The following is a 10000-nucleotide window of genomic DNA, read 5'->3' as shown; positions in this document are numbered from 1 at the left end:
TAGTGATCCTTTTCAGAAACAACAGACATATCATTTCATTTAAAATGATATATAATCTACATAATGAATGCATTTTGTCAAAATGTAAAAATAATAATAATAATCATCGTAGCTATGTCAAATGCTGAGCTTTCATGTCCAACCCTGCACCTCCTCCTTGTCTCTAGTATGAATTCTGAATTACTTTGAGTTCTGCAGAAGAACAAAATTTCAGAACTGTAAGTTCAAATATCATTAAGCAACTACCATTACTGGTATTGAGGAAAGAATTAAAACTACCATTACTGGTATTGAGGAAAGAATTAATAAGAATCGTTTGGAAAAAAGAGGCATATGGATTCAACAGATAGTTGAACTAAATAATGGCCTAGATGTTTTTTTTTTTGTTTTTTTTTTAGAAAAAATGACTAGAGAAGTTATGACAACTTGCTCTCTCTAAAAGGAACAATAGCTCATGCCTTGGTCATGAAGCTGCACTGCAACAGGAAATGAATATCTGTGATTCATATACAAAAACGTACTTTACTGATAACATAAAAAAGAGTATAGATGCCTGGAAAGATGCAATGAAGTGCAAAAGAACACCCACCGGTTGTGTGGTACTCGACTTGAGGAATAAAAACCATGAGAATTACCAGGTAAACAGAATGACCGTGAGAGCAAATCGACAACCATGTGTCTATATGATATAATTATTATAATTTGTCTCTTCAAAACTTTCAGAAAGTCAGAAGAATTGGAACTTTCACTATAAAAAATGTTCTTGAATCAGAGAATGTATGTGGCGTCTTCTGACAGTGTGTTCAATACAAGGGGTGGTACTTTCTTCCTGAGCCGTCATAGCCACACATTAGTTAGTATATAAATATTCAGTTCCAAAGAGGGAAATAATACCATTCACTGTAGATAGATATAGTACAACAAAATACAAACTATAGAAAAAATAAATAAAAAATTGTATGGTCGTTGATGGAGATATATACATGTCCGACTTTTGTGCTATTATTTACATCCATCACAATTACCTTTCAGATCTTGAGATACATGGAACAAATCACACAAGTTTGTAAAACTACTGTGCAATCCTCTGAGAAAACAAAGCCCGTGGCCGAAAGACAATCTCCGCACCGACCATACAATGACTTGCCGCGCGAGCAAGGCACAAACTCAAGTTCTGACATTACTTAAGAGTTAGAAGTTGTGTCAAAGGGTCATACTACCTCATCCTCCCCAAGCCTCACCTGTGATGTTGGTCGTGGGAAGGCCACCATTCAGGCTGTCTATCACGCCGAGGTCCGACAGAGTCTTTGGCACGAACTCTGAGCGGGGAAGACTTGCGGCTTCATTCTTCCTGCAAAGGTGATTGGTGGGAAATCTACTTATCAACAGCTCATGAAAAAAGGGCACTGAACTTAGTAATAAGCCTGTAGGATGGATTTCCAAGGAACCTTAACTTGATGAGATCAAAAATATATTCATAATGTCTTTAAACTGTAAGCTATATAAGCAAGTAAATCAGAAACTGAACTAAAAAAAATTATCAAATATATCTACTATGTAATATGGTCTAACCAAATTCACAAGACAGAACCGACATTGTCCTTACTTATCATGAAGTGTACCAGCCAGGGCCTCTAAGATCTCAGTGCACTGTCTATGGTAGTCTAACAGATTCTCTGCAAAGGTTGTCAGCTGGGAGATCTGCTCCACCTGTAATATCATTCATAATCTAGTAATCACTTCTATCAGTTAACTGCAACTGCACACCATCACATATTATAATTTGTAAACTTTGCTGGAGGTAGCAGTAAAAGCTTTGTCTGTGATCTAAAATGTTACCCTAGCTTTGTCTGTGATCTAAAATGTTACCCTTATAACTTATAACTGAATGTGGTGATGTTCAACAAGCATAAGGAGTGCAATAATTAATTATATTATGATTGTCATTTATCTTACAGTAAATGTAATTTCTCAACTTTTAATTTTTGGTAATTCAACTAAACCTTGCAAGAAGATGGTCAGAGAAAGCCTATAAGTGTAAAAATACTTACATCATTTTCCAGGAGATTATGCATTCCCATCTGCGCGAGATGTAAGGACTCGGCAAACTTATCCTCAGCCAATTTAATTTCATCTTCGCTGACATGGGACCCAGCTGAAAGAACATGGGAAGGTGAGCTCATCTTTTTCCCTTTCCTCATGTGTCAGGTCTTTTTGCTTACAATTCATCAAATGTTTCTACTTCTAGTTATCAGGTTTCTGTTTCTTTAAATATGGAATTTAATCAGCTTGAAAGATAAAAGAAAAATCAATATACTATCAAATACTATTGAAAATAAACATAGGTGAAGCCCCCAACATTTAACATGAAGCACAACAAAGGTCTTTTACATAATCATGAACAAGAACGGACACAGCTATGGAGTTGAATATTATGTCAAGTACCATCTAGCCTCTACATCCAGTGTTCTCACACACAATATACTAAGAATTAAATTACTTTGAAGTTTAAAGAACTCTCAAAATCAATTCCTGAAGGAGAAAGGGGGGAAATTAATAATACAAAATCTGTGCATTGTTACACACCTGTCTTCCTTTCAAAAATAAATTACTGTAAAGTGACCTGGATATTCTATCTCATATGACAGCATCATACATAATTCAAACAGGTAACTAATGCACAAAAAACAAGTGCAGAACTTCATTTTACTCAACTGCTTGGCTCTGAGTACTAGCCAATCAAAACAATATAAAATACTTGCACTGTGCAAACTACTCAACATAAAATTAAATAAAATCTCTAACAAAAGAAATCATAAATAAGTAACTCATTACTTATTCTTCTCAACATTCAATAAAATCTCTTTTCCTCCAAAATAGGTGATACTTTACAGCCAATGTAATCCCTTGTAATCAGACAAAAACCCTTTCCCATTGGGTCTACAAACTCACTCCGTTTTCACTCAGTTTAGCCAAAAATTATCACTAGAAACACTTTCACCTCAACTTTCATAAAACACTAATCCCAAAGGTCAGATTAACAACTGACAACTTTCCTGGTCTTGATACTAATTGGGCTAACTGTCACGCAGATAATCTTGTCTAGGTGTTTGTATGTGCATGTATGATTTGTTTGCTTACTATATTCGTCATAAGTGTGTTATGTTCTTCCTATCTCACTCTGTCACAAATGCATACACATGTACTAATTCGCTCATTCACTCTCTCACTCTCTCTGTATATGTGTAAGATTTTGCCAGGTGTTACCTAATATATATTCCACAGAATTACTTGTGATAAGTGACCAGATACAGTCAGGCTTTTTTCACTTTTGTGAAAAAAACAAAAACAAAAAAACATTTGCATCACTTTTGGTGAATTTACTTCTTCTGTCATCACTTTTAAATAAATAATGAGACACTGTCTTGACAGTAAATCATAAGTAAAATGCTGTTTATCCATGCATAATGAATCATGTGCATGTTTTTATGTTTTTTAATTCTCATATAGACCACGGGCTAGAAGACACACTAAATACAGAAATACAGATATTCATAACAATATTGAGTATATATACACTGCTATCTTGCAATAATACACATCATCAATTTTGTTATGATCTTATTTGAGCAAAGAACATACTTGAAGTGGTCTTGCAAATAAATCCTGCAAATTTGCGGTCTTTATGCATCCAAATTTTTTTAAAACTTGCAGTGGTGTGATAAACAAAAATAAATAAAAAGAACAAAAAATATTGCAAATACAATGGACAAACTGTAGATTCCCATACATGTTTCCACAGAAGAGTAACAAAGCTGGAATTAACATAAAAGCAAACAACAGTCTGCACAACCTGCTTCTAAGAGTGCATTTCGCAAAGCCAACCAGAGGTTCTTCGGAATAGCATACTTGGAGTCCCTACACTGCGAAGTGCGGTCCAATGGACAGACCAGAGAATCATAGCACAGATCACAACCTCTTGGTCATCTGTGCTCTCTCATTTAGTGTATGAAGGATGCAGCCTGGGTTCGATATCTTTCTTGTTCACAAAATAAATAAAAAAACTGTGTGGGAAAAGAGTGAAAAGAAAGAACAAAAGGGAGGAAATGAAGAGGTAAAGAAATTAAAATATAAAGAAAAAGAAGATGATGAAGAAGAAGAAAAAAAAAAAAAAAGCAGAAAAAGCATTTTTGCCAAAAAACTAAAAGCTATTTACAATGTAAACCAAAGCTGAAAACTATGCTGTTCTTTGATATAAAGCCCAAAAATATTGATACTGTTACATCTTGTCACCAAGGTCTTCTTGTTTACATACCCCCCCTGCCTGGACTGCGAGCTGGACTACTGGAGGGCGTGTAAAGTGCTAGAACACAAATAATATACTAATTAGACATTTCCTTTTATTTAGGTACCAAATTCTGCGTGTCCAGCATCTGTCATATTTCTTCTTCCAATATCTTCATCAATGTAAAATTTAAGTGTGGCTGTGAGCTACTATGTAAATTGACTGATTCAATTCAAATCACATGTGAGTAACGCAGTCTTTGCTACAGTGAAAACGGCTCTCTCTGACGCCTCATGAGAATGACAGACAGAGCTTTGGACAGAGAATGTTCCACAACGGCAATCTAAAAGAAATATCAAAATGAGTGAATATAAAGAAAAAGAGACAAATAACTGAAATAAATACATAGAACATCACAGAGGCGAAGATTGAAGCACGGCCAAGATAACCTTCCCCAACTCAAAAAGAACGCCACAGGAGAGCGGAAGTGTCCAAGGAAGAGATTCTACACAAAGAGGACACCAAAGAATCTGAAATTAATCACAACCTGCTCGCACAGAACGTCAGGTTGCCATGCGATACGTAATAGAGGAAATAATAAAATCAGCTGAAATAAATAGGGAGCCAAAATGAGGATGATCAGTAGATTAATGTTGTAATCCTTCACGTAACTTTGTGGCTTTGGCTCAGCGAAAGGAGCCATGCAATCCATCTTTAAAAAAGAAATGAATGAACCTTTCCGAAATGTCATAGACAATGTAATAAATAAGAGACTTAAAAACCTACTATACCATCAATCCATCTTGCTAATCAACATAAATTTCTAAATTGAGGCTTTTCAACTGCTCTATTCCCCTCTCTCTTCCTCGTCCTTCTATCTCTCCCCTTCTGCACCCTTCTCTCCCTCCTGCTAGAGGCTTTTCAAGAGCTATGTATAGCACACCTTAAATAAATAATCTTTGCACTTCTTATGCATTAGTGCTCAGCATCTTTTCAACAAATATATCATTTTTTCTATACAAGTATAGAGTTAATATATGTATATAGAATCAAATCAAAGTATATTTGTAGGTAATCCATGCAATAGCAATGAGTTTTGTAATATCATGATTGGAATTTAGGTAGACAGACACCTGTAACAATTTAAGGCTTGAAAAGATGAAAGATATCTGGGTCAACTCCATAATTATTTTGTTAATAAGAGAGTCTGAAAACAGCTACAACTGTAGCTAACTCCTACTCCTGTTAACAGCTCCTGAGTAAACTTTTATTCCCATAAACAACCCATTATTGGCCTGTAACTTTTGCAAACAACCTCCTACACAAATAACTTGGAGACTCAATTCCTTACACAATGTAACTCTAGAATAACTTCCTTCTGAAAAGTAATTTTTGAGAACAATTGTTTGCTGACCTGTAACTCAAACAATGGCTCCCCCTAGATCTCATAATACCTTTACAAACAAGCTGTTCCTGTAAAAACGCTATTGAAGTCTTCTATCACGACATCAATGCCAAAAAGACCAAGCCAAGAGAACACCCATGTCATGAAATCCCTCCCACTATCATACTGGTAATAATGATAACAACAAAACTATAATGATAGAAAAGAGGAATAGAAAGAGGAAAACCAAGATATGCAAGAAAATGCTCTCCAACGGTACCAATTTTCCACATAACATCCACTCACACAGACACGTGCCGGCTGCAATGAGGTCTGATGCTGTAATGCTGAAGATCTGTTCATAGGAACAAAAAAGGATGGATACTAATGGATACTCTCGTGATGGGAAACGAACTGGAAAATGTTTGGACCACCATGAGAGATTCTTATCAAAAATGTACTCTATCGCATCATGCAAGTGTTGCATCTATAAATGAAGATAATGCTCAATACAGACTTCTGTTTTTTAGATTTTTTTTTTTTTCCTACCTGTGATGCTACCATAATGTTATTCAATAAAGTCTTTTATCTTAGTATCTCTTAAAACATTCAAATAGATAATCAGTTATTCAAAAAGACAAAATATAATTATCATCAATTATCATCAATTATACATTTTCAACTCCATGAACATTCTTCATTCTAACCTAAAGACTCCAACCCAAATCCATTAATTTCTTCCACTAAAGCTCTATCTATTCCAGGCTTCAGCTAAAACCCAACCAATGAAGAGTTGTTCATCAAAGTTAACTAAAGCTACACGGGAAATTAAAAGGAAAACAAACAAATAAATAGATAAATAATTTCTCAATATTACTATCCTCTCTCCTACAAATAAATACAATGTTTAAGACTCATAAGGACTTTACTAGCCACATAAATTAAGGTATTACGTTCATTACCTTTAAGTTTGTTTTTTTTTTAATCAAAAGAGAGGTAATGATTTCTTAAAGGGTTCATTCACTCTAATTCTCATTCTTTCTTGCTTTTCTCTAACAGCAAAAAAAAAAGATAAAAAAAGAAGAAAGGAATCCCCCTGAATAAAAAGAAGAAAATAAGTATAATGACTATAACTTATACATGGTCCAAAAGATCATCCCTATTGGAAGAGAGGTTTGTCTTGTATGTTTGTTGTCATCATTTTTTGTAAGGTATTATACAAAAGTAGTGACTAGACAAAACCACTTCCAAGTACCTGAACCATCGCATTCAAAAAGGATAGAACACAAACAGCTGAAAGACACTATTAATCAAGACCTCAATAACAACCATATGCTGATGATGCCAAATAAGCAAGCAAGGTGTGACACTATGATTTAAAATCCATTAGAGGTGAAGGGCAACCCCAGTAAATATACGACAAGGGGTCGCAGAGGTCAAAGTGCAAGTCGAGATTTAGGTCTGGATGGTTTTAAGGGAACTGTAATTCAAGACAGCCACAATTTCATACCTAAATCAAATAAATATGCAGCGAGATTAGTCGCAATAGCCTCTCTCACAAGGACTGGGGTCGTAATATAAAAAAAAGTCCTAACCAAAATGAGTTTCAAACATGTGGAAAAATATTCCAAAGGGCTGAAAATGCTTCCCCTCAGACAGCCCTTGCATCCAAAAAGACAAAGTGGACATTCATAAGCTGATGAATGTCAAGGGTTAAACATATTATACAATGGAATGCAACCTAGTTCATGCGGCAGTTCTCACCCCCAAAGCGTGAAGGTCAAGAGCTAACATGCTATCTCCTGGGGTTCACTGTTTTGCCAAGTGATCTGCTAAGCAAAAACATATATGTGTATGTACACTTTTAAGGGGCTTTACTTACATGTGTGCACATTTACTAGGGGACTGCATGTATATGTATGTTCTTTTCTTATATATGTACACATTAAGGGGGCTTGCAACCAAAGCAACTTTAATTTTTGATTATTTACACTTATGGAACAAATGAATTCCTGAATTTTTATTTGAACAAAATCAAAATCTACTTTAAGAAAGGGATTCATCAAGTAATAAATCAGAAATAATAAATTTGTGTGTGTGTGTGTGTGTGTGTGTGTGTGTGTGTGTGTGTGTGTGTGTGTGTGTGTGTGTGTGTGTGTGTGTGTGTGTGTGTGTGTGTGTGTGTGTGTGTGTGTGTGTGTGTAGGTGTGTGTATGTAGGTGTGAGTGTGTAGGTGTGTGTGTGTAGGTGTGTGTGTGTAGGTGTGTGTATGTAGGTGTGTGTATGTAGGTGTGTGTATGTAGGTGTGTGTATGTAGGTGTGTGTATGTAGGTGTGTGTATGTAGGTGTGTGTGTGTGTGTGTGTGTGTGTGTGTGTGTGTGTGTGTGTGTGTGTGTGTGTGTGTGTGTGTGTGTGTGTGTGTGTGTGTGTGTGTGTGTGTGTGTGTGTGTGTGTGTGTGTGTGTGTGTGTGTGTGTGTGTGTGTGTGTGTGTGTGTGTGTGTGTGTGTGTGTGTGTGTGTGTGTGTGTGTGTGTGTGTGTGTGTGTGAGTGGTGTGTGTGGGTGTGGGTGTATCTGTGTGTGTGTATGTGTGTGTATTTAAGTGGGTGAAACTAGGTAAGACACGGCAAGTTGTTCACAAAAAATGATCCATATCATAAGCATCCAAATTAGAACACTTTGAGCTGAGATATTTGTGCATTAATCAAATTTTCTTTCCAGTTTGTGTTCACATGAAGTTCTGAACTTTGCTGTCCTTTAGGAGTTAATTAAAGGGACAAGATACATTTCAAAGCTCCATAAATGACCTTATAAGTCCTGTCAGAAAGCACCCCCTTCACCACACATGAACTTGCTAATCAGGTGCAATTCACTTGAAAAATGACTTACAAGGTTTCAGAATGTGAGCCACTTCTCACGTGCAACCCAGCCAAATACAAAATCCTTGAATAACAAATACATAAATTTCAAAATGCAACCCATTCTGGTGCAAGTACCGTTGCTGACCAACTGCAAAACCTTTGAATGAGATATACAAGGACTTCAAAACATCTCGGGGCACTGTCAACCAAGGATCCACTGAAGAATCGATAAATAATAAATGAAAGGAGTTCAGTGTTAGCACTCTCTTGGGCATATGTACAACCACTGACCGCCTGTGACAATGAACAAAAGGATTTAATAGTTACCCTTATCCTTTTTCCTCTTCTTGCAGTCAAAGTCTAACCTCCTGCCTTGCAGCTTCTTGCGATGGTGCTGGAAAATTCATTAAAAAACAATATTTTAGTAATTAGTGAAGTGCAATATTCCTATAATTAATGGATTCATGTATACATATAATTTTTTTTAAAAACTTGTATCTATCATTGTCCTTTGTACTATCTACTAAAGTTTAGCCAGTCTTACAGACACACATTGATAAATTCATAACCAAACTCCATTAGTAATCTGTTCCTCATCTGACATATGATTAACGCCATAGAAGACAGAATAACTCCCCTCTTTCAAATCAAAGAGTCACATACTAGGTCAGATGAGCATTCTCTATGGTCATGCTTTCTGGAATTTTTCTTTTCTCTTCATTTACTTTACTTCTTTATTACCTGGACTTCTTTAATATCTTTGGTGGACAGCTGATGGAGGGGCTCAATCACATTCATCTTCATATTGTCATCAAGGTTATACTTGATGTCAGCAATCTGTTTCATACTCTCACCTGTCTCAACCAGAGACTGGGCTGTGGGATGGAGAAAAAAAGACTTGTTATTTGAGAGGAAATCACTATAGATAAGCACTAAGACATTTTAATGAAACTGAAAAACATCTTATTCTCTAGGATGTATGGGCATTATATGGCAACATAACTTCCAATCATGAATATTTACAGTAAAAATGGATAACTGATAATCTGTGACTTAATGTGATTTGGAAGTGACAGTATCAAAAAGTATGATATAATACTACCTGGAATTGGTATTGATTCCATAGTACAGCTAGACTTAGTAAATAGCATAATCCAAATAAACAACCAGTGTTTATTATTCAAGTCTAGTAGCTGTAATTATTATTATGATTACAATTATATATCACATAGACTAATCAAGGAATGCTATCATTGTTGTCACAGGTATACTGCCTATAAATAAGTGGTTACAGTTTAGACAATCAACTCCATATCATTTTCTAGTTTAAACATTAAATATTCATTAGGATAAGAAAATCTACACCAAGTTTTCAGAGGAAAAACAAGATCTGAATTTCTTTAGCCACATCATCTGGTGTTTAAGATGCAAGTTAGCAAAAGGAAAAAAAACGTCTGCAACACAATGTCA

At 35.6% G+C, this 10000-nt stretch overlaps 1 protein-coding gene across 7 annotated transcripts in view; it reads right to left on the bottom strand.

Annotated features, from left to right (window-relative positions):
• EndoA (SH3 domain containing GRB2 like, endophilin-A) overlaps nucleotides 1–10000 on the bottom strand; it is a 40671-nt gene that overhangs the window by 17796 nt on the left and 12875 nt on the right. For 4 of the 7 annotated variants that reach the window (XM_043006481.2, XM_043006487.2, XM_043006484.2 and 1 more), the window contains exons 4-9: nucleotides 9272–9405; nucleotides 8858–8924; nucleotides 4316–4363; nucleotides 2052–2155; nucleotides 1607–1710; nucleotides 1242–1351 (exon numbers count right to left, since the gene is read on the bottom strand). In XM_043006481.2, the coding sequence (XP_042862415.1) occupies nucleotides 1242–1351; nucleotides 1607–1710; nucleotides 2052–2155; nucleotides 4316–4363; nucleotides 8858–8924; nucleotides 9272–9405 (567 nt within the window). The remainder of the gene's footprint in view (nucleotides 1–1241; nucleotides 1352–1606; nucleotides 1711–2051; nucleotides 2156–4315; nucleotides 4364–8857; nucleotides 8925–9271; nucleotides 9406–10000) is intronic. The other 3 variants (XM_086544899.1, XM_086544900.1, XM_086544902.1) reach the window with 1 other exon arrangement.

Source organism: Penaeus japonicus, unplaced genomic scaffold, assembly GCF_977035675.1.
Source record: "Penaeus japonicus unplaced genomic scaffold, GWHDUDI00000001_assembly GWHDUDI00000015, whole genome shotgun sequence".
Classification (NCBI taxonomy): domain Eukaryota; kingdom Metazoa; phylum Arthropoda; class Malacostraca; order Decapoda; family Penaeidae; genus Penaeus; species Penaeus japonicus.
This window is presented reverse-complemented; position numbering and strand designations above follow the sequence as displayed.